This window comes from Amblyomma mixtum, chromosome 3 (genome assembly GCF_055824585.1).
Source record: "Amblyomma mixtum isolate Tamu chromosome 3, ASM5582458v1, whole genome shotgun sequence".
Classification (NCBI taxonomy): domain Eukaryota; kingdom Metazoa; phylum Arthropoda; class Arachnida; order Ixodida; family Ixodidae; genus Amblyomma; species Amblyomma mixtum.
The window spans coordinates 399,785,211-399,808,514 of NC_143014.1; the positions used below are offsets into that span (position 1 = coordinate 399,785,211).

Below are 23,304 nucleotides of genomic sequence, written 5' to 3' on the forward strand. Positions count from 1 at the left end.
CATGAACCTCGCTGAGCTCTTGAGATGTCGTCAAACCTTACATTTCTTCAAATATAGTGCGTCGGCGCTGATGATGTATAACTTTCAGACAGGTTAAGTTGGTTGATATGTCGTTATGCTTCGTAATTTTATAATGTGCGTGATGCACAACTTTGCACTTTATTCTAGGGGGCTTTTGCTTATCATCTGCAAGCATGCGTTCGTGGTGCAGGGAGGAATTATTCTTTTTCTACAATGGTCGGTTGGTTGGTTGGCCTAAAATAAAATGGCCAACCAACCAACTGTACAACCAGATACAAAATTATTCCCTCTTATTGCATAAGGGAACAAAGTTCTGAAACGAAAAGAATTCTCAGCTTACCAGCGCCGTTTCATCTTCATGCTTCTTGCAGACTTCTGCGAAGAACGCCACAAAATGGGCGTCGGGAATGATGGAGCTTTGTATACAGGACTTGACGATATTATTTTCAATAATGACGGACATGACGGCCAACTCGGTTTCTTGAGTTTCGTTACAGAACCACCTCGAAGCCTTCTGCAAGAAATGTTGATGGAAACCGTGAGTTACGCAGAAAAAGGTCTCTTACGACCAACAATAGCTCTAAATGAAATAACGAGGCAGCGAGGTGCCCAAAAACGTCAATACATGTTTACCACCACCACCACAGTGGGTTCTCTAGCATGCCCTGCGAGCAATGTAATTCACTATTACACACACCCGCAAAGTACAGGAGAAACATTTTTATTTCGATATTTCTGATTTACATTGCGTAAATCAAGGATAAGCAAGCAAAAGGTGGGTTTCCACCTGACAATGGCCTGCTCTCTCAGAACAATCAAACATACCTAAACACTGTATCGCATGCATTAGGGCGAATACATTGTGGTTAGTACAGGAAGAGAGGACAAAACGAGAATTCGCCATTCTAGCATTGCATGAACGACAATTGTATATAGAACATACTTCAGATTACAAATACAGCATGTAATTTTACAACAGATAAACAAAGCACAAAACTTCAAACACACTGATGTGGGAACAGACAAAAAATCAGGAAACAGTATTCTGTAAACAAGGAATAACATCACAATGGTGTTTTGATTTTTCTGTCATAAACAAAGAAATATATATCGGATACGCTTTTTAAATATTTCTGGAGCGAGGTTTTCTTGTGATTAATTTTTGATAGCGGGGCAAGTCACAAGCAGGTGCGGTATGAGGTATGTCAATTTCTGAAATCCATTATTAGCTCGAGCTCTTCAGATGTTATATTTGATATGCCGAAAACTGTAACCGATATGAGTCAGGTAAGTTTGCTCAAATTCGCGTTTGTTTGTCTCTGCAAGCTTCAAGATCAGAATCGGTAGTTTCTTTCTGTGCAGCAGATCAACAATGAGCAGATTATGTTTTACAAAATATTCAGAAGCGCTTACAGAAATTGGAATGTTTTGAATAGCACGGGAAGTTCTTTTTTGCAGATGTAAAAATTTTGTTTTCTTTGTTTCAGTGATAAAACCCGATACGAGTAAACTGTAGTACAAGTGAGAATCAACTAAAGTGTAGTGTACGCGAATTTTTACCCGGACTGGAAGGATTGTTCGAAATTTGGTAAGAATAATAATGAAACGAGCTATCTTGTTGCAGATGTAATCAGTGTGGTCTGTCCATAACATGGGTTCCTCAAAAATGACACCAAGGAACTCCATTGTGCGTTCTCGAGCAAGATTATCACCTTCAAATGACAGCGCAAGGTCAGCTTCGAGGTCTTTGTTTTTTGCTCTGACAAGCACAAATTTTGTTTTGGTAACATTCAACTGAAGTTGATATGAATTGAGCCAGGTAGACAGCTCGGATAACCAGAAATTTGCGACTGCCTGTATCTCACGAATGGTGTAACGAGAAAAAAAAAATAGATTCGTGCCGTCCGCATATATTACAATGTCATTAGTCTTGCATAAATTAACTATACCATTTATGGACAACAGAAATAGGATGGGACCTAAAACCGAGCCTACTGAAACACCTGTTCAGATAGTACCACTATATGATTTTATCCTATTTAGCACAGTGTATTGGTGTCGGCTGCTGAGATAGCTTGTTATCAGACCTGACGAGGTTCCTCTGATTTCACAGTGGCTCAGTTTTCGGACCATTATATTATGCGCTACCGAATCAAATACTTTGCGCAAGTTCAAGAAGGTTCCAGCAGTTACAAGCTTATTTTCAATGTTATTTGACAATTTTTTTCTTGATTTCTACTAAGGCAAATTAAGTGGTTTTGTTTTTCTGAAAGCCGAACGGCCAAAGTGTAATTATTCTTATTCGATCAACATATTGGTATAATCGCTTCATTATTGCGTGCTCTGCTACTCTGGCAAACGTTGATATAACTGAAATTAGTCTGTAGTTGTTTAAGTCGTTATAATAGCCCACTTTGTGAAGGACGCTGACACGAGCAACCTTCATTTCTTCAGGGAAGTGACCTGTGTTCAATGTTTGGTTTATAATACGATTTAATGGACGAGCTGTGATATCAGCAATCAATTTAATTGGCTTCATTGATATACCATTAGCACAAAGAGCACTGTTGTTTCGAAAAGAATTAATTTAATTGTATCGATTACTTCGCTTTCTCTGCTAGGGTTGAAAAACATTGAATTTATGTAGTGGTTCTTAAAACAGCTTACCGGGTCAGCGTATACATTATTTCTTTGCATCGGAGAACAAGCGTTTAAAAAGTGGTCATTAAATTTGTTTGCTACCGCGGTTCCACCGTAGATTTTTCCATCGATTCGGAAGGTAGGCGGAATATTGTTTTCTTTGACCCAGCAGATTGCCGAATACTTCCCATGTCTCCCGAGGGCTAATAGCTGTCGAAAACTTCTTTTCGTAATATTCCATTTGTGCTTTCTTTATGTCACTACTAACTTATTTCTAATCTTTTTGAATTCTCGAACGACTTGAATTTTTTTTGTTTGAATAAATTGTGAAATAAGGCGATTTTTTTTCATTAGCTTGTATATCTCTTTTGAAATGAATGATTTTATAGACGTTTAAAATTTCTTGCAGTCACATTTTGGAAAAGCCACGCCGTAGGTTTTCTGCAGGATGGACTTGAATCTACCGAACGATCTGCTTGGGTCATCCTCTCTGACAACTTCATTCAGTTTGTGCTGTGAGCTATCTGGCGAAAATAAGCTAAGCTGTTATCATCCATCACATGATAGGTTCTGCATACTTTATTCGTACTAGTTCTTTTTGTCGTCGCGGGAGAGAAAGCAAAATATTGGCATATGATCGCTTACACCAAACGGCCAAACTGCTGGCGAAATTGTTTCCTGGAGCAGTGTTAGAAAAACAGATGTCAATATGACATTCCGTTTGATCAGTCACCTTCGTAGGAGATGTTATTATGTTTTCAAATCTATGGCTACATATGATGTCGCACAACTCTTTTGTAGACATGTTGTTAGTTAACATATTGATGTTTATATAGCCTACTGTAATAGGTTTCAAGTTGTTCAAAGAAATCTAATCAAACAGCTGTTCATGGTGACTGTAGAATTTGCTCAATGAGCCCGATCGTGGCCTATGTACTACAACAATGACACGATTGTCACAAGATATAGCTAGAATTTCTGCATCCCCCATTCATAGCACATAATTCAGATATCTGGTAATAGGCATCTCCTTTTTTGGCATAAAGAAAAACACCGCCCCCTCGTTTATGCCTTCTTGTCAAGGATCGGCTTCTGTCGCTCTCAAATTCATGTGCCTCACTGTGGTCTGTGTACGAAGTTTCTGTGAACACTAGAACATCATACTGGAATTGATGGTCGTTAAGGAAAGAAGCAAGCTTCTTTGCTTCTAATAAGGGAGTAATTACTCATTGACGTCCACCCGAGCGCAGCCATACGGCCACAAAGGAAAGCTATACAGCTTTCACAGAAACTTCGTAGTTAAAGAAAAATTCGTCCTGGTCCGGGGTTCGAACCCGGAACCACCGCCACACCGGAGCAGTCGCTCTACCAATTGAGCTAACCGGGACGGCAAGCTTATGGTAGGGCGAGAGCGAATTGATCTATAACTCGAAGTGGGAACAGTGTTGACCAAATATTTTTAGGGGAATCCCCCAAGGTGGAGTAGATTTGTAATAAGGGAGTAATTACTCATTGAGTAATTACGCATTCTGTTACGAATGCTTTTTGCGTTCAGATTAAAAACAGAAAATATATTCTTTGCGCCTTGCTTCTGGGGGGGGGGGGGGGGGGGTAACGTAGTTATTCAGGCTTATGAGTCAATATTGGCCGTTTAGGATATTTTGCTCAAATCTTCTTCACTTTCGATTCGAATAGCAGAAGCACCCGTTAGTTTCCTCACGAACAGTTTCCCTCCACGAACCCACTCATAGCGGTACTCGTTTTCCTTCTCTCGTTTCTTAGTCTGCCACAGAAGCCTTTTTGTATTGTGTGTTCAATTTTCATTGATGTGTATGTCCTCCGCTTTTAGTGCACTTTACTTCTCAATCCATTCATGTGTGGTTTCTCTTCTTGCGAACCACACAAGGATCAGAGAGGGAGTGTTTAACCCTCCTTTTATCCTGTGTTGCCACTATGTCTTCTTTACCAGGGACAGGATGCTGTAGCTTTTCGGTAGTTGACTGAACTATTACTTCAATGTTCTCAAACTCAGTGGACTTTATGCCATGAATCTCCATGTTATTCCTACGCAAATAGTTCTCAAGTCGATCAGCTTCTATTTTTAGGCGAACAAGCCTTTCATCTCTTTCGAACAATTGTTCTTCGAGCTTGTTTGCCTTCTTCTGTAGTTGTTTTATTTCCTGTCCCTGACTTTCCATGAAGATAGGCATTCGTCGTATTTACTTGAGTACAGCTGAAGAGCGGACTCCATTATCTGGATTTTTTTTTATTTTGACTTTGCAGTGTTCCATTCGTATCGGTAAGCTTTGCTAACTGTTCTTCCTGTTTTTTTTTCTGAAGTGCATCGAGGCGATGCAAAACAAGGATCAATTTCATTAAATGTCCTTCAGAGAAGGTTTAGGTATTTCGTTTTTTGATCCTTCCGCCTAAGAGCCACTGCCTGTGTGCCCATGCGAAAGCCGCGATTTGCTTTTAGTGCAGGTAGAGCACAAAAATGCCTCTTCGTTTTCTGGCGTCGTAGAAATTCCAGAGTATTTGTTGCCTATGCGGTAACAATTTCCGCATTCACGGCACTTAAGGAAGTGGCTCAGTTGGAAACGGTTTCATGCACGCGATGCAGTCACTATCTGCCATTTCTAACTAAGCTGGTTGCAGGCAGGCGGAGCAAAACGGCCTTAAAAGCTACTAGCAGATAGGCTCACCTGGATGAAAGGAAAAGAAGTGTTCACGCTCGGCTTGCGCTCTCCGCCGTACTACAGCTGTTGACGAGCAGGTACTCCTTTTTAAGCACAGTTGAGCCGGGTGGCCTGTCGCGATTGGTGATGCGCATGGTGACGTTTCGCCATTGTCTTCTTCCGGAAGCATCCGGATCCGGTGACGTCAGGCTAGCGATGATGTGGTAACAGTAGGGCTGATAATGCCGTCGCCTGGTGCGAATAAAACCTAGATGAAAGCAAAAGCAGTGTTGACGCTCAGCTTGCGCTCCCCGCCGCACTGCGGGGAGCATCGCCGTCAATCGGTCTGACAGGCTGGCGATGCTTAACCGCCAAAAATGGCCACTAATCGGCTCACGCATGAATTATTCTTTACACACGCAGTACACTTATGCAGTTCCATGGCAAAATACAGCCAGCATAGAGCGAGTTCAGGCCCTATTACTAAAGTCCTCTGGTCGTTTAATTCGCGACCATCTCCTCCCTTACGCTGCTTTCCCCCTAAGTTCTCAGGTTCTCAGGTGGTCTCCCACCAGCTGGACAAAGGAGATTCAATGACAGGAATTTTTGTTTAATCTTTTCAAATTATTCTCTTGAACACGTTTCTATGCAGATATTATATAGATTTTTAAAATGTGACATCAGGTTTAGCGGTGAACATCGTTGGCAAAAACAAAGCTACGAGCCAGCAGACACGCTCTGAAAGGCGTTTCCGCATCACTCTAAGGCACACTAAAGCACTGGGAGTGGAAAACAAAGCTGTGCAAAAAATTGTGGCGTCATCATTCTTTGGCAACGGACGGAAGACATTAATCGAGGAGCGACAATAACTTTAGAAATGTTTTGAATCACCGTGCATCGAGGATAAAGAGACTCATTATAAAATTCCATTTGGTCAATCTATGAAGAAAATGCGCCTAGTTTCGCGAGGTTTCTTCCTGACTGGTGATTAGCAAGAACATGGCGGACGTAAGCTCACACCTTAAGCAGAAGCAGAATGTGAAATAAAGACTTCATTTTACCACAAAAAGAACATTTTTTCGTGATAGCCACTCACACTAAACAGGGTCTTTAATAAAGCTTTGGTAACGTCTACAAGTATAGGTTTTTACAAGAGGCACAGTCTCTGACAAGAAACTTCACAACGATTATCATCAAAGTGAATGCAATAATGTATGCTTGCTGACATCGAATTGTAGATACTCGCGTGTGTATACCAATGGTTTTCTATCCCCACTTATTGTTTGTTATCTGAGGTATTTGAGAAGCTTCATTTGTAACGGATCTGTGCTCGGACTTTCCCAACAATCATTCCAAATCGCTTTGATCATTTTATGCCAGGGGGTGGGTGGATGCATAATACAGAACTAATAGCGCACAGTTAAGCACGAAAAATTGAAATAGGGAGTTACAGCAATGATCTACGGCATGCAGTGAAAAGTTTAACCGATACGACGGCGCGTTACAAAGCAGCAGAGAGGTCGGAAAGAAAAATATGCCTAAAAATTTAGTTCAAAACTATGAGGCCCCTCCTTTATAAAGCGTGTAAAGCAAAACCATCAACAATCAGTAAAACACTCCTCGTTCATTGGAGTCACTAACATTGATAACTATTTTAAGATATAACAGTGGGCATGAAGTTCTCTTCAAGTGTTACGATTAAACCGTGGGAAATCTCAGCAAACATCAGGCTACTTAAATTTCAACAGCGCGGCGCGCAGCGCACAAAATCAACAAGAAATGTACAGTATCCCAAACAAACGACCTGTTTTCGCCGGGGAGTAGTCCTTTCAACGGATGTTGAGCAGACATTGTTTGTTTCGCAGATTGTCGTGTTGTCCGCGGGGAATGCAAAGTGCAGGTAACCGTTTTTCTGGTTTCCTAGAATACTGACAGTCGAGAAGGAAGACATCCTGCGCGAAGCAATGCGGGCGGGCGCCGTGGCTAAGCAATCTGCTCGTGGCAGGTGAAATGGAACTGCGCAGAAATAAGAAAGGAGGAAAAAAATGTTTTTTGCATCTCTTCGCGACCTGATGGCTTCTCTAAGGGACGTCCGCTCCCACGCAAGGCAGTCAACGAGAGAGCAGAAAAACCGGCTCCACGCTTTCCGATCAGGACAACTAGGTCGAATACGCCGAGTGGAGAAACAATTCAATTCAATCTTGCCTTTGCATTACATGCCTTGCCCAAGCCCATTTCTTCCTCCTGGTTTCGACTACGATGCTGTTAACCCGCGTTTGTTCTCTCGCCCACTCCGTCCGCTTCCGATCTCTTAACGTTACACCCATAATTTTCCTTTCCGTAGCTCGCTGCGTTGTCCTTAACTTAAGCAGAACCCTCTTTGCTAGCCTCCATGTTTCTGCCCCATAGGTGAGTATCGGTAAGATACAGGTGTATTGGTAAATTGCCATTCATTACCTGAGAGAACCTGCCAAATGTGCTCCACCCCATTCTTATTCTTCTAGCTATTTCCCTCTCATGATGAGACGGAAGAAGCGCCTAAAAACATCGTCAAGCATTGAGACGAGTCGTTGTGCCCCATCATTTGTCTGGCTCGACGTCAGTCCACCAGTGTGGCATCAGAGGCTATGTAAGTTGCATCATCTGGGTTTCTGCCGCAGCCAACCTGATGTCGTTGCATGCAACCAACCTACGTCACCGAATGCACCTATCAATGGCAGAGAACGAAACTAAAGGGAAAGGAAGCGCAGTGGCATAAAATACGGTGAAAAAAATGCTATAGGGAGAAAAGAAACGATTTATTCTGCAGAGAGCGGAATTTAACTTAATGCACTTTGAGAAAATCTCCTGCAAGTGCTCAAAACATCCTCCGTAAAGCGATTTGATTCTAGATTTTTCAACAAGTTGGTTTCAAACCCATTAATCTCCCTATGGTTACCCCTCTTTCCCCGATAACCGCTGAATCGCCTGTAATCTAAAAACCGTGGCAACGGATACCAGCACAGGCAGGTGCTCGCTGCTCAATTCGCCAGTCATGCTTATCCTATTGATTCGGTTAGTATCTACACAGACGCATCAAGAGCTAACGTCCAGGTGCCTACTTATTCAGTGGCGAGTGGCAGCCAGGTAGTGACAGGCACCCTCAATCATCACACTCATCCCCTTTTTACAGCGACCCTAAAAACGCTCTAGTAATCACCAGTATTCAGGACCTCTCCAGGACTTCTGCATAGCACCCCTTAACCGCCCAGGATTTCCCATACACACCGGTTCAATATAGGCCGTACGCACAACACATACATGTGAGATTCTTGTACAGCGACGGCATCATCTAGAAGAAGCTTTCAACAAAACTACGTTCCGAGACTCACATTAACGCGGGATCCCGCTCATGCTAGAATCCTGGGCAATGCGGAGCTTCAACATCTGGCGCCTGGGATTCCCTGGCCTTATTCACACACGTGGGACACTACTGTCCACCACAACAAAAAGGAAATAAATATTCTCTGCGAAAACATTACAGGAACTGTTTGTACACTTCATGTACCTGAGATATCTCTCATCAGCAACGCAACTGCGCATTATTCGACGCATGCACCGAAATACACGCCTTACTGCTGCCCGTTATTTTTCTACTATATCCGGGACTCCTCTGCATGCCCCTGTTGTACTGAATACTATGCTAATTTAGAACACTCCCTTCCCGCAGTCCCTTTTCTCTCGCTCCGGTGCCACACATATCCAGTATTCTTGGACAAAAATTTTGAATATTGTATGTACTGTTGTAGAAATATTGAAGATAATGGTCCGTTATTCCCATGCGGAGCAAAAACTTTCTTTTAAAGTTTTTCCGTCGCTCGCATCGAGCGATTAAAACTGCGATAGGAAGCTAACGGGGATCTTTTTTGAGAGTAGCAAAAAAATGCAAGCCTGCCTACGGGAGGTCTCCAACTATAATCATTGCCAGAGTGAAATCTTACAATATATGAAAAATTTCAGTTCATAATCTTTTTCCCGCTGAAAAATGCTTTTGTCCACAATTGCTGGGTATGCATCCCTTCAAACATGGCGGACTTGGCAAGCCTGGGACCAGCTGATGTACCAGTTTGCTCTAATGGCCCTGGGTCAGGGCATCCTCGACGCTTCATATTGTGTTGTAATAAAAAACTTTTCTATCTATATCCGTGTATGAGAGTGCACACATTGCTCCAGCTATACTGGCTGAATTTGGACATACTGGAATTGAGCAATAATAATTGAAGCATTGCTTCCCGCACTGCTTTGAACAGCGTGAATTGCACGGGGAAGTGGAAACCATAGCCAAGCAAAAAGCGGAAGAAGCTCAAATATCGCTCCATTTGTGCACGCCAGCAGAAAAAACTGTTGCACAAATGCAGGCTCTGTTCTTGCCTCCATGGCTTGCATCATGTAGTCTTGCAACAGCTGCTCTATGATCTTCATCCCTAAATGAATCGTCGGTCTGAAATCATCTGTGCCAAGAGACGAGAAGTATGTCGAAAGTACACATGCATACCTGTATCTCCCGGCGCCATTCGACGCACGTAAATGTAGGCAGCGCATTTCAGCTTAAACGGAACGAGAAAAAAATAATGATTTTATTTGCAGAAAATGTTTGTTCCTGTCCATTCCTTCATACCAAATTCTATCAGAGAAGTGAACATACATAAAAAGTAAAGTTAAACCAGTTTGGTTTATCACGTTTGTGCCCTTCCTACCCCTTACCGGGTAAGCAGCCGCCCACACAAGAACGAAGTATGCAGCTCGGAATCTCGGAACGGTAGCTGTATGTACAGCGCGCTCAAAACCGCGGCCCGTGCACTTCCAGCGATTCTTATGGCAGAGAAATCAAGACCTGTTCCCAGTTCGTTTGCTTTTCCGCCCCTAAGTGATTAAATAACGTGCACGTCTCTCCGTCTCTCTTCTCAAACACAAAGCCGATCCTTTCTTGCTCGCGCTTCCCTGAGAACACGGACAGCACAACGGCACATCCGAGTCGCGATCTCCTCAATGGTATGCGTAAGCTTCGGAAGAATGCGAAACTGGTCTCGTAATCACAGCCAAGCAGAAGTCGGCAGAGACATAAGACTGCTTACCTGTGAGAAGGCGAAGCTCGCTTGCTCACTTTGTGAGCGCAGTCTCCGCGCGCTGCTGCGTGATGGAACCACGTCCAACCCAGCTGCAATTCTACCTCCGCACGGCTGTACGTAGCCGCCGCTGCGACGCTGCCGCACCCCTTCTGATACGCGGGCTGATCCGCCTTAAGTGTATGACGCGATAGGTAATGGGCTAATGCATATATATGCAGAACTGTTCTTTCTTTACATAACATTCATAGATCCCTTAGACTCCTCATACCACTCCTGCAAGTGGTGCGCATCTGCGCTGGGATGGCAGGCGCTGCCACCGGAGGATTCTGCGCGATCGAGGTTCCTCTTCCCGAGAAAACTCGCGCGACCACTCCAGGTTGCACGTGGGCGCCATCTTTTATGAGAACCATACCGCGTCACCGCACGCACACACGCGCGCACGCACACACGCGCGCACGCACACACGCACGCTCGCACGCTCGCGCACGCGCGCGCGCACGCACACACACACACACACACACACACACACACACACACACACACACACACACACACACACACACACACACACACACACACACACACACACACACACACACACACACACGGATTTTCACTAAACAGGGCAAGTTTTAACTATACGAACAGTCTAAATCGCGCTCCGAAGAGTTGATGCCGGTCGTAGCGGCTGCACCGCACGGATTCATACCTTTGGGAGCTTGGTCTCTTCAGGAAAAGTGTGACAGAGGCACACACGGTAAGTCTCTGCGGAACGCACTGTTGGTACAGCCTTGATCCGCTCAGTACCTCGGAATCCCGCTTCGCTGCGCAGGTCAGAGAGCTGCATGCGACAGATTCGAAGTCACGAGACTGGAGAAGTGAGCGATAGTACCAGGCGCTGTGTGGTGAAGCTCCGACGCACCTGTTACAGGGGCGCCCCGGATCTGGCACCGAACGTCATGAAAACATCCATATGTATCAGCAGCGCGAATACAAAACAGGAAAAGAAGACAGTACAGAGCACTGAACTCCAACTTTTATTTGAACAAAAACTGTACCCGCACTTACATACACACACCGGGTAAAAGCCCACCAGCGGGAGAAATCAAGGCGCGCGATCAAACTGGGACCCACACGATGTCTAGGGCATCAAAAGAGAAAAAGAATCACACTTTACGATGCCTTGATTTCTCCCCATGGTGGGCTTTTACCCGGTGTGTGTATATAAGTGCGGGTTCAGTTTTTGTTAAAATAAAAGTTGGAAGTTAAGCTCTCTGTACTATATTCTCCTCCTTAAGGCGCGTTCACACTAGGCCGACGAGACCCCGATGCCGACGCGACGGCGACGCCGACGATCGGCGGTCGCGTCGGCCAACCTGGTCCTTCCCCGACCAGCCAGTCCCACTGCACCGACGACGACGACGACGCCCCCAACGTTCAAGCGTCGTCCTAGTGTGACAACGTCGCCGACCAAAGATGCCGACGAGACCCGTCGGCCGACGTGTCTTGGGCAGATCGGTGGCCGAGCGAAAACATTCGCCGACCAAAAGCGAGTACCGAGCTCACAGCGCGAAGTGCAATCATTATGTAGACAAATAATGCACGCGCAGCAACATTCATCACGCCATATGACTACTTGGCCGACGCGCAGCACCGATCGTCGCTTGCGAACTGCCGCCCCACTGCAAGTAGGGACACACGGAGCGGTGAACATCGCTGCGCCGCTGTACCCAAGCTCCGCCCACAATCGGTGTCGCACTTCGCCGCCGTGCAGCAGTGCCTGTGCGCTGCTTGGGATGGTGTACAAATGTCACAAGAAAAGGCAAGATCGCCTTGTCGTCAGAAAGACTGCTCGAGCAGCGATAAAGCATGCCTGCTTATGTTTCGAGCTTTCGGCAACGGCACCGCTCGCGGGCGCTCCGGGCGACGAGCTCTGCTGTTGCCTGGCTGCCGTGGTCGTCGCTAGGCCTATAGCCTCTTTCGCATCGGAGTCGCAGCGGCCGGCGCTTCGGAAGTCGCCTGAGCTATAATAAAAAGGCTTACTCTACACATCGCTTTACTGTCAACAGCATCATCTCACAATAAAATAATAGTATGGTAAATTTCCGCGACGTCTTCAGCAACGAAGCGAGCGGGCGCAAGGCGAGCCGGACCCGAACGTCAGGCCAGCGGCAGCTGCGAGGCGGTTGTGGGAAGAAGTTTGCTCGTATCACAGTCGTTACCTTTGCCAACAGCTCAGTATTGGTCAGCGATCCTCAGAAATGAAACATTTTTCACATTTATTATCACAGGGTTTAATATTTACGTGAAGAACACTCTTCAGCTCGTTTTTATGACGCCGGCAGACGGGATCCAGGCTGGCCGGCCGGCCGGCATGCTCGGCGTAAACATGTACTGCACGTTCGCACAAGAAAATACGAAACAGCCGTGAACCAGAAAGGATGCATCCTAGATTAGAGCAACGATAATGTGCCTGTGCAAAAGTGGATCTTTCGGCAACGACACCGCCTGCGGCAACGCCGGGCGACGAACTGTGCGCTGGTCCCAGGCTGCCTTAGTCGTCGCTAGGCCTAGGTGGTTTCGTATCGACTCCGCAGCTGACGGCGCTTCGGAAGTCGCCTGTGCTGCAATAAAAGGCCTACTATTCACATCGCTTTACTGCCAACTCGTCCCATAATAAAAGATATGTTCGATTTCCACGACGCCTTCAGCAACAGAGCTAGCAGACGGGCCGCGCGCACGAAGCAGCAGCGTCGAGCTGTCGGGATAGGACAACGTCGGCGTGAGGTCGGCGCTGTTGTCGGCAGAGTGTGACACGCGGGTCGGCCGACGGCTGCTATGTCGCCGACGCGACGGCGATGCGCTCGTCGGGCGACGATCGGCGCTCGATCGGCGTCTGCGCAGTGTGACAGGCGCGCCGACGGCACGAAAATCGCTGCCGCCGACCATCGCCAGACCGAAATCGGCCGATCGTCGGCCTAGTGTGGACGCGCCTTTACTGTTTTGTGTTCGCGCTGCTGATACATATGGATCACAACGAACTAGCCCGGCAGATGGTGTTATGAAAACATCTGTCAAGGCTGCCAAGCGGCTGTCGTTTTAGGAGCTGTCGACACGTGCTCCGGTTCAACAAACTAATTAATGAGAAATATACTTTTCGCTTTCATTCTGTAAAAACCCCGCTGTTGTTTTAGCAAATTGAAAAGCGCTCTTTCACTGAAATACAGGAATGGAGCGGGAAAATTTTCTTCCACTAGCTCTTTCATCTTTCATCCACTTCGGCACTCTGTGAAGCGTGTATTATTTGGCTGAATTTTTCAGAGTGGGCTGTACGCTCTAATTCTGTGCTTTTCTAAACCATTTTTACAATTTTCGATCAATCGGAAACTGAAAAATCAGTGGCATGCAAGGTATCGCAGCCCACCGAAATTTGCTACAATAATAACTATATATGCCAACACTATGTATAGGCGTGAGCAAAAATTGTCAGGCATTTAACTTAATTAACCGATTATAGTGCGGAAGCACTGGTTTTCTGGGACAATTCGGCTAAGGACAAATTTCGGGGGCGGTCACGAGCAATTTTGGGAGAGGCCTGGCCCATATTTTGGAGCTCACCATCGTGTTAAGAAGGGTAAATTATGGCTGGACATTAATTTTGGGACAAATAGGCCAAATTGAAATTTTGGAGCTGGCCTGGGTCAAATTTTGAAAATAGCCCACGCCAAATATGGAGTTCACCATCGTCTTGGGCACGGTAGATTATGAATGCGTATCACTTTCGGTGCAAATCGGTGCAGGTAAAATTTCGGTGATGGCCCGGGTCAAATTTGGAGGTACCTATGCAGTATGCTTTTTTACTTAACATGGCTTGGTTTATGGGGTTCAACGTCCCAAAGCAACTCAGGCTATGAGGGACGCCGTAGTGCAGGGCTCCGGAAATTTCAACCATCTGGGGTTCTTTAACGTCCACTGACATCACACAGCACACGAGCTGCCTTCATCCAAACGCGATCGCCACGGCCGGGATCGAACCCGCGTCTTTTCGGTCAGCAGCCGAGTGCCATAACCAATGAGCTACCGCGACGGCTGAACTTGACATGGCGTCGCTGTTGCTATGTGTGGGCACAAGATGGCACGGGCAAGATTCTTGGTAGGTGTTGTTGAACGTGTGAGTGATTTTGCCATAACAGTGCACGGACCACGGCTACAGCGGCAGAAGTGCTGTGGGGCCGCACCACAGAGCTGCTTATCTCGCGCCGCGTAGCGCAGCAAGCTCGCTGCAAGAGTACCCCGAGAAAGCACAAATTTCGCCCTCGCTCTCGCACCGGTGCTTATCAAGCTTTATAGATTTCTAAGCGTTCGGCTACTCTGCTGCTGACAGTCGCAACGAAGGAGAGCAAACAAAGGAACACAAAATATGTCGAGACTTCTCTCGGTAGTCAATCAGACCGGAGAATGGGAATCCAAATCACCCTTTGAAAGGCGCTTGCCTGTTCGTGGAGCAAGAAAGCAAGAAGTAATACCCTATTAGATACGTTAGGGCTCAAAAACATTGTGCAGACGAATCCGCAGCTCAAGGTAAAAACAAACCACTCCTTCTTCACTGCAGAAAAAAATGCGAAACATCCGTGCATCTAAAGTCAAACCGGCTTTTACCACTCCGGAGCACAATGGTTTGGCGCCGCGTTACTTACTGCTTGCTCTGCTGCTGCGCGACAGCGCCGTGTTATGGACACTGCGATGCGCGCTCCTCTTCGTCGGGATCACCGTTTTTAATGCGAAAGCATTTCTTGTCTTATGAGTGGCGTGTACAGGACCTATCATCAGAGCGTGTCGGCAGAGCGCGTGAGCAAAGCGTGTCTGCGCGAAAATCCATTAAAAAAATTGGTGGTGGCTTAGCTTGGTTAAGCCTGGTAATTGCGAAGCAATACGATAGGTTCTGACGTTGTTTCTACCGAAGACGTTGACCGTTTTCGTCGGGCTGCATATTGAGCACGCCGCTTGGAAAGTCGTTCTTCTCGTTCTTCTGCCGTCTCCGTAGCTCGCTGATGCTTCCTCTTTGCATTCTGCCGAAGTGTCTGGCTTGCTTGAGGCGGCATCTGAGTCGGTGCCTACCGCCTCGCACTGCGACGGCTCGAGCCGGGCCCCCGTTTTTACACAGATGGTGTGAAGTCACTCCTAGCGCGGCGCCCCTGGTGAGAGGAGCGGCAGTTAGGCCGCCGCTCCGTGCCTATCGCCTCGCATCGCGACGGCGTGAGATGGGGCACCCCTTTTTTAAAGAAAAAAATGTAAAGAAAACAATCTTGTTCAGATCATCACTCCCACCAATCTTGAATCTTTCCGTTTTGCGATTAGTCAAGAAAACTGGAACACCGTTTACAAAGCAACAAGTAGCGATGTTGCATACTCTAATTTCATAGCTGTGTTCAGATTCATATATGATGCCCACTTTCCTTTGTGTCGTGTAAAAAAACCATCGAAAGCGCGCAAGCCGTGGCTTACGCATGAATTGTTGAGCATTATTAAACGCAAGAATGCATTATATGCTCGATTCATAAAGAACAAAAGTGGCGATGATTTTTCTGTTTTTAAGGCATATAGAAATAGCCTAAACTCAAAGTTAAAGGCAGCGAAGAATTTTTATTTTCTTAACATTTTCTGGAACGAGACTACTCTGCGGTCAGATGTAGTCTGGCGAAAACTGAAACCCCTGCTCTCAGCTGATGGCTCAGGCTTTTCCTGATAATTTCCAGCACCATGGAGTGTGCATTTCTGGCAAGGAACTAGCCGACGCTTTCAATACTCTTTTCATTCAACAATCTAATCAGATTAAGGTTTGTAGTAATAATAGTATGGACAATTTTGACCGGTATCTGCCGGAAATGTACAGCAGTCAGTCACTATTTCTTGCACCCACAAACTGCTCAGAAGTTTATTCTTCCATGAATGCTATAAAAAACAGTAAAGCTCAAGACTCAAATGGCATGCAGGTGATCCCGGTAAAGTACGTTCTTGACCTAATCTGTCCAGTTATCACTCATATTTATAACCTAATTTTATCTACAGGCATATTTCCTGAAGAAATGCAGGTCGCTCGTGTAATACCCATATTTAAACATGGGGATAAAGGTACACTAAGCAATTACCGTCCAATTTCCATATTACCTATTTTCTCAAAGGGAATCGAAAAAATATTACACATAAGAATTTCTTCATTTTTTTCGCAACACAGTTTGTATTCTGACTTTCAGCATGGTTTCAGACGGCACCGATCAACAGAGACGGCCCTTGTAGCACAAAAAGAGATCATTTTAGAAGCTTTTAGCAAAAGAGAGATTATAGCAGGCATCTATATCGACTTTACGAAAGCGTTTGATCTTGTAAATCATTTCATCCTTCTTTCCAAGCTACATAGATACGGAGTCCGCGGCATTGCTCACACACTGCTTAAGTCATACCTTGGAAATAGAACTCAGTACGTTGACATAAATGGCAGTAAATCTTCCGTGCTGGCTGTATCAACTGGAGTCCCGCAAGGAAGCATACTTGGGCCACTGTTATTCATCATCTATGTCAATGACATTGTTCGATGCACAGACAGCGCTCAGTTTGTCTCGTACGCAGATGATACGACGCTTTTTGTTAAGGGCAAGACAGAAGCAGACATTGAATTGCTGTCGAATAAAGCGCTTGGCGATTTACACCAATGGGTTAACGCAAACTGTTTAAGGATAAACCCGTCTAAAACACAAGCAATTTTATATTCACCAAAAGGAAAACATCAGCTGACTTCATTGAATCTACGTCTAGGTACAGATCGCATCCAAATAGTCGATACAGTGAAAATACTTGGTGTTCATTTCTCAAAGCATTTAACTTGGAACAAACACGTTGAGTACCTTCAATCGAAAATATCCAGTGCTGTTGGTGTTATTGCGAGACTGAGAGAAATTTTGCCTACCAAGGTTAAAATTATTCTCTATAATTCCCTAGTATTATCTCTTCTTCAGTACTGTATTATTGTCTGGGGCACGACTGGTATGACTGACTTAAAAAAACTGCACTTACTTCAAAAAAAAGCAGTTCGGTATATCGCTAATGTGTCTTTTTTGCACCACTCGGCCCCCCTTTTTGAGAAATATAATGTTCTCCCTGTGTTTTGCCTATATAACTATAGGTTAATGCTAATATATAAATCTTTTGTGAAAGAAAAAAGTAATTTTTTAATATCATTAGCCCAACTACAAGAAAACGCCAGACCTCGCCTTACGAGGCACAAGGAAAAATGGCTTGTACCTACACCTCGCACCTCATACCATACGCAATCTTTGAAATATATTACTCCCACATTACTCAATAGTTTAGAGTCGTCGAATTTCGATCCAGCATACGAACCTAAACATACCATTAGTCTGTTCTGTCGGCACAAATTATTATAGTTGTCTTAGATCTTGTAATGTGAGACATTTTCTGCGCTGTAATTATTGTACCCATGTCCCTTGTAGAAATTTACTGTCGCTTCAATTCGTTACATACTATGTCCAGAATGTCCAAAACATTGTACTTCATCTATTTTTTTCTTTGTTTTCTTTTTTTTCTGTGTTTGAAGCGTTACAAACTGTTGTTTGCCTTGCAATGTTGAATTTGTATTTATTTGTTGCTCTTGAACTATATTGCCTCTGTAATATGTATCTGTATTTATTTTTCCTTTGTTATGGTGATGTTGTTTCCGACACGCTGCAGTGCCACCATGTAGGGGGCCGGGGCCCCTGTCAAGCTGTTTTTACAGCTTTTAGTCCCGGCTCCTACCTTTTCGAAAGGAAAGGAAATAAAGAGAGAAATGAAAATGAAATGAAATGGTGTGACGTCACTCCGAACGCGGCGCCCTGGTGAGAGGAGCGGGAGTTAGGCCGCCGCTCCGTGCCTACCGCCTCGCAAAGCGACGGCGTGAGATGGGGCCCCGTTTTTACACAGATAGTATGACCTCGCTCCGAACGCGGCGCCCCTGGTGAGAGGAGCGGGAGTTAGGCCGCCGCTCCGTGCCTACCGCCTCGCATCGCGACGGCGTGAGATGGGGCCCCGTTTTTGCAGAGACGGTGTGACGTCACTCCGAACGCGGCGCCCCTGGTGAGAGGAGAGGGAGTTAGGCCGCCGCTCCGTGCCTACCGCCTCGCACTGCGACGGCTCGAGCCCCGCCCCCGTTTTTACACAGATGGTGTGACGTCACACCAGACGTCATGCTGAAGGTCAACCGTGCCTACCACCGCCTCGCGTTTTGACGGGCTGAGGTGGTAGCTAAAGTAGTATTGCTTCGCAATAAAAAGAAAAGAAGTTCAGCGGCATTGCGGGTCAAAGCCGTGCCCTCTTTGTGTCATGCGGGCACGCAACGCATACGCCAAGAAGGTTTTTTTTTCCTTTGAAGCATGACATTTATTACGCATGTTTATATGCAGGAAAGACCTATATGCATCGTTACAAATTAATCAGCCAGTAGCCGAGCAACTTCAATAGAAACACAACACCACACAACCAAAACACACGTCCTAACACAGCTTGACTCAAAACGGTGGCAAGGAAAGACGAGATCAATGACGAGAACCAGTCCGGTTGATAGTCACTGTCTGCGTTTTTTTTTTCATCTGGCGCACCATCTGCCTGAAACATGTGCTGGAGGAGACGACAGGCTCAGCATGCCGGTCCAACATGCGCGCTTTCCACAGGTTGCGCAGTCCGAGCAGGAAAACCATCTCAGCTTAGAATTAAGAGCTTTATAAGACTCGCATGAGGTGCCATCAGGACCAGGTGTGTTGAGGAGAGGTAATTGGTCATTTGCTTCTTCTTTTTCTTCCGGCGTGACGCGGTCATTGATAATAGCACAGTTGTCAGCTGACAAAAGTGTTATATGAAGTTAGCTAGTAGGTCCGAATTATGAGTACCACGAGCGCCACTGAACAGCGCCATATAATAGTTAACACTCAGATTTCATCACACGTACTGGTTACAAGGGTGCCATTGGACTTCATTTTCTGTGCGAACTGACAGTGCCGACTGGCTTCTTCTCGTGAGAGTGTACAGTGTCATAGTGACCCCCCCCGTTCGTGGGCCCCCGTTCATAAACGCCCCCCCCCCTCCCCTCCCTCCCCTCTCACCCCCATACCCTGGCTCTGAGCAGTGATCCCCGCAGAGGGCAGAAGAAGATAGAGCCATAATACCCCCTCACTCCCCAATGAAGCGACCAGAGTCCCTGGGTGCGCTAGCGCTGTTTTCCAACTGCCCCTTCTAAAAACGTTGGTCGGGGCCGTCAACAGCAGAGTAGCCGAACGCCGCACTAGAAATTTATAAAGCATAATAAGCACCCGCGCGAGAGTGAGGGCGAAGTTTGTCGTCACTCCGGCACTCTTTTTTTCAGTTCAGGGCTACAATAGTGATACTGTGTGATTGACTAAATATTTTAAACATCAATGTAATCTGTTGCGTCGAGTCTGTGTAAGTTATGATCTTCACAATTGGTGCAATATGGGCGATGTAAATGTTGAAAGAAACGGACGTATATACGTCTTTGCGGAACACCGCTGGAGGTGGATGGTGTTTCAGAGGGGAAACCGTTTACACCGCTAGTTTGGGATGCTGCAGATATGACTTCAAGAGCGATGCAGCTTACCGAGGTGCACCATGACAATCACGTTTACGGATGAGTAAATCACGTTTTATCATGTCGCATGCTTTGCTCAAATCTTTGAGGATATCAATGACTATCATGTTTTTTTTTTCAAGCTGCATGTATTTCTGTTCTAGTAAATTAAGTTGTATTCACAAGTACTTTCGAAAATCAAACTGTGTATCAGTTAAAATTCCAGGTTCTTTATCGAAGAAAACTAATCATCTAAGAATAACCTATTCTAGTGACTTAGAAATATTGGCGGAATTGATATTCCCTATAGCAAGGAAAATTATTCTTGTAGCCTTTCTTAGAAAGCACAGACACACGCGCAACTTGCATACGACGTGGGAACACAAAAGCAGAGACGCAAAGATTCATAACACATGAAACGCAGGGTAATAGTAAGTCAATTACATAATCAGTTGGCTTCATTTTTAAACCATCTATGTCGCCTACCGCTATATTATTACGTTCTGTGAAAGGTCATTATCATGAGATCATCAACTGGGCTAACACGTAGTATCGTGTACATGAGTAACATGGTTAAGGTTGTTTTTGTATTCGTATTACTGCAAGCATTCTTAAAAAATTTATAAAGCTTACCTCTAATTGTAGGTCTGTTAAATATGTTCCACTTAAGTATAGAGCAGCAAATTTATCTTCTTTTTTTAGGGTACTCAGTCGTTCAGGTTCGTGAACATGATGTCTGCGTGGCCAAATGCTGATTCCAACTCACTGATATGGATTCTTTCCTGGTCTTTTTTAGTTCTTCATCTACACGGTTTCTCATCATCATCATCACCACCACCAGCCTGACTACGCCCACTGCAGGGCAAAGGCCTCTCCCAAGTCTCTGCCATTAACCCTGTCCTTCGCCAGTTGCTGCCACCGAATTCCCTCAAATTTCTTAATCTCACCCGCCCACCTAACTTTCTACCGCCCCCTGCTACGCTTGCCTTTTCTTGGAATCCACTCCGTTACCCTTAAAGGTGCACTGAAGAGGAATCTGAACTTGTCTTTTTGCCGCGGGAACTCGATCTACACGTTCCTAGCTTTCTTAGAAACTTCGCTTTATTGCCCTGTGTGGCTGATTTCCGTAATTAAATCGAATTAACGTCCGGCTCCCGCCTTTTTTTTTTTAATTCTCCCGCGTACGGTGGGCGGAGTTGACCAACGCGTGAGCGCCTTTCATCCAGTCCCATGGCGGCTTGCCGCTCTGCCATCGGCGGAGTAATACGTAGTAGTCCGTAGTAGCAAATAGTCCGCGCGTATTTTTATTTCTGCGGGCTTATTTTGCGGCTATATTATCTGAGAATGAAACCATTTATTCATGAAAACCTAAAAAACAAAATAAAGTGAAAGCAAAGCCTCCACGGAGCTGGCTGAAAGGCACTTCACGAGTTGGTCGACTCCGCCCACCGTACGCGGAGAATTAAAAAAAGTAAAGGCGGGAGCCGGACGTTAATTCCATTTAATTAGGGAAATCGGCCACAGAGGGCTATAAGTCGCAGTTTCTAAGAATGCTCGGAACGTGTAGATCGAGTTCCCGCGGCAAAAAGACAAGTTCAGAATCCTCTTCAGTGCACCTTTAAGGACCAGCGGTTATCTTGCCTTCACATTATATGCCCTGCCCAAGCCCACTTCTTTCTCTTGGTTTCAACTAGGATGTCATTAACACGCGTTTGTTCCCTCACCCACTCCGCCCACTTCTCATCTCTTAACGTTACACCTATCATTTTTCTTTCCATAGCTCGCTGCGTTGTTCTTAACTTAAGCTGAACCCTCTTTGTTAGCCTCCACGTTCCTGCCCCATAGGTGTGTGCCGGTAAGATACAGCTGTGTTATACTTTTCTCTTGAGGGATATTGGTAAACTGCCATTCATGATCTGCGAGAACCTGCCATATGCGCCCCACCCCATTGTCATTCTTCTAGTTATTTCCCTCACATGATCCGGATCAGCGGTCACTACCTGCCCTAAGTAGACATATTCTCTTACTACTTCCGCCACCTATCCATCAATCGCGAACTGCTGTTCTCTTTCTACACGGTTGAATATTGCGTCGGTTTTCTGCGTGTTAATTTTTAGCCCACCGTTCTGCTCTGCTTGTCTAACTAATTCATTATGCTTTGCAGTACGGGTTCTGAGTGACTTAGCAAGGTAATGTCATCAGCTAATCGCAGATTACTTAGGTATTCTCTGTTAACTCTTATTTTCAACTGTTCCCATTTCAGGCCAGGAATAACTCCTGCAAACAGGCGGTGAATAGGATAGGCGAGATCGTGTCTCCCTGCCTGACACCTTTCCTTATTGGAATTTTATTGTTGATTTATGGAGAACTATTGTACTTGTGCAGTCGTTATATCCGTTATCTACGTTACAGTTTCTACAGGCTTTAAAACATTCAGTTCATCTCTTTTGATAAACTTATGATACACCTTTTTGTTTAATTTTATTTTAGTTTCACGGTTATTTCTAATGTAAGTCTTGCGGCTGCGCCGTGTTTTTTTTTCACAGTATTTATTAAACAGGCAGTATAAATTGGTCTCAGGATATTCAAGAAAGCTTCCTGTGCTTTCTCGGCATTTTGTTCTAGGGGAATAACGTCGCAAATAGCCTCAGCTACAGGCGTAAACCACCGCATCTCTGAGTACTGTCTAGGCTTAAAAACATCGCTGTTTCCGAGCTACCTCAAGGGTAAGCACTGCGCGGTCAGTAATTTAATACTTGCTATGACCAAATTTATTTATCACCCCTAGTCGAAGCTGAAACCAAACAAGATTAATGAAATAAATAAGCGCCATTTATGGAACTTACTGGTTGTCTACCAGGTGAGCAAAGTGGACTTCAAGGAGGCCAGCAGTTGCGACGTTCTGCGGTACTCTAGGCCTAAAAGAGGTATGTGTCAGGACAGCGCCTGGAAACACGAGAACAAAACATGTCAATCGTCGTCGATCCAATTAACGAGGCTGACTGCCCTGGCTCATTCCAGCTGTTGCAGCCGCACTTCGATGGAGGCTAAATCCAAAAACATCGGTGCCTTGTACGACATCAAAGCACGTTACCGAACTTCTGAGTGGGTCTAAAGTCATCCACAGCCCGTCACTACTACGGCCCACATGTCCACATGTCACTTCGGATCGTAAACGCGCATACACACAAACACAGCCACGCGCGCACACACGAACAGCCGGCTG

The 23,304-nt window shown here is 45.5% G+C and overlaps 1 protein-coding gene across 1 annotated transcript in view; it reads right to left on the reverse strand.

Annotated features, from left to right (window-relative positions):
* The window catches only part of LOC149357340 (uncharacterized), a 76,973-nt gene extending 76,489 nt beyond the window's left edge, over positions 1-484 (reverse strand). Inside the window, exon 1 of the mRNA XM_089576567.1 lies at positions 362-484. Coding sequence (XP_089432693.1) covers positions 362-484 — 123 coding nt within the window. The remainder of the gene's footprint in view (positions 1-361) is intronic.
* Positions 485-23,304: the final 22,820 nt, after the last annotated feature.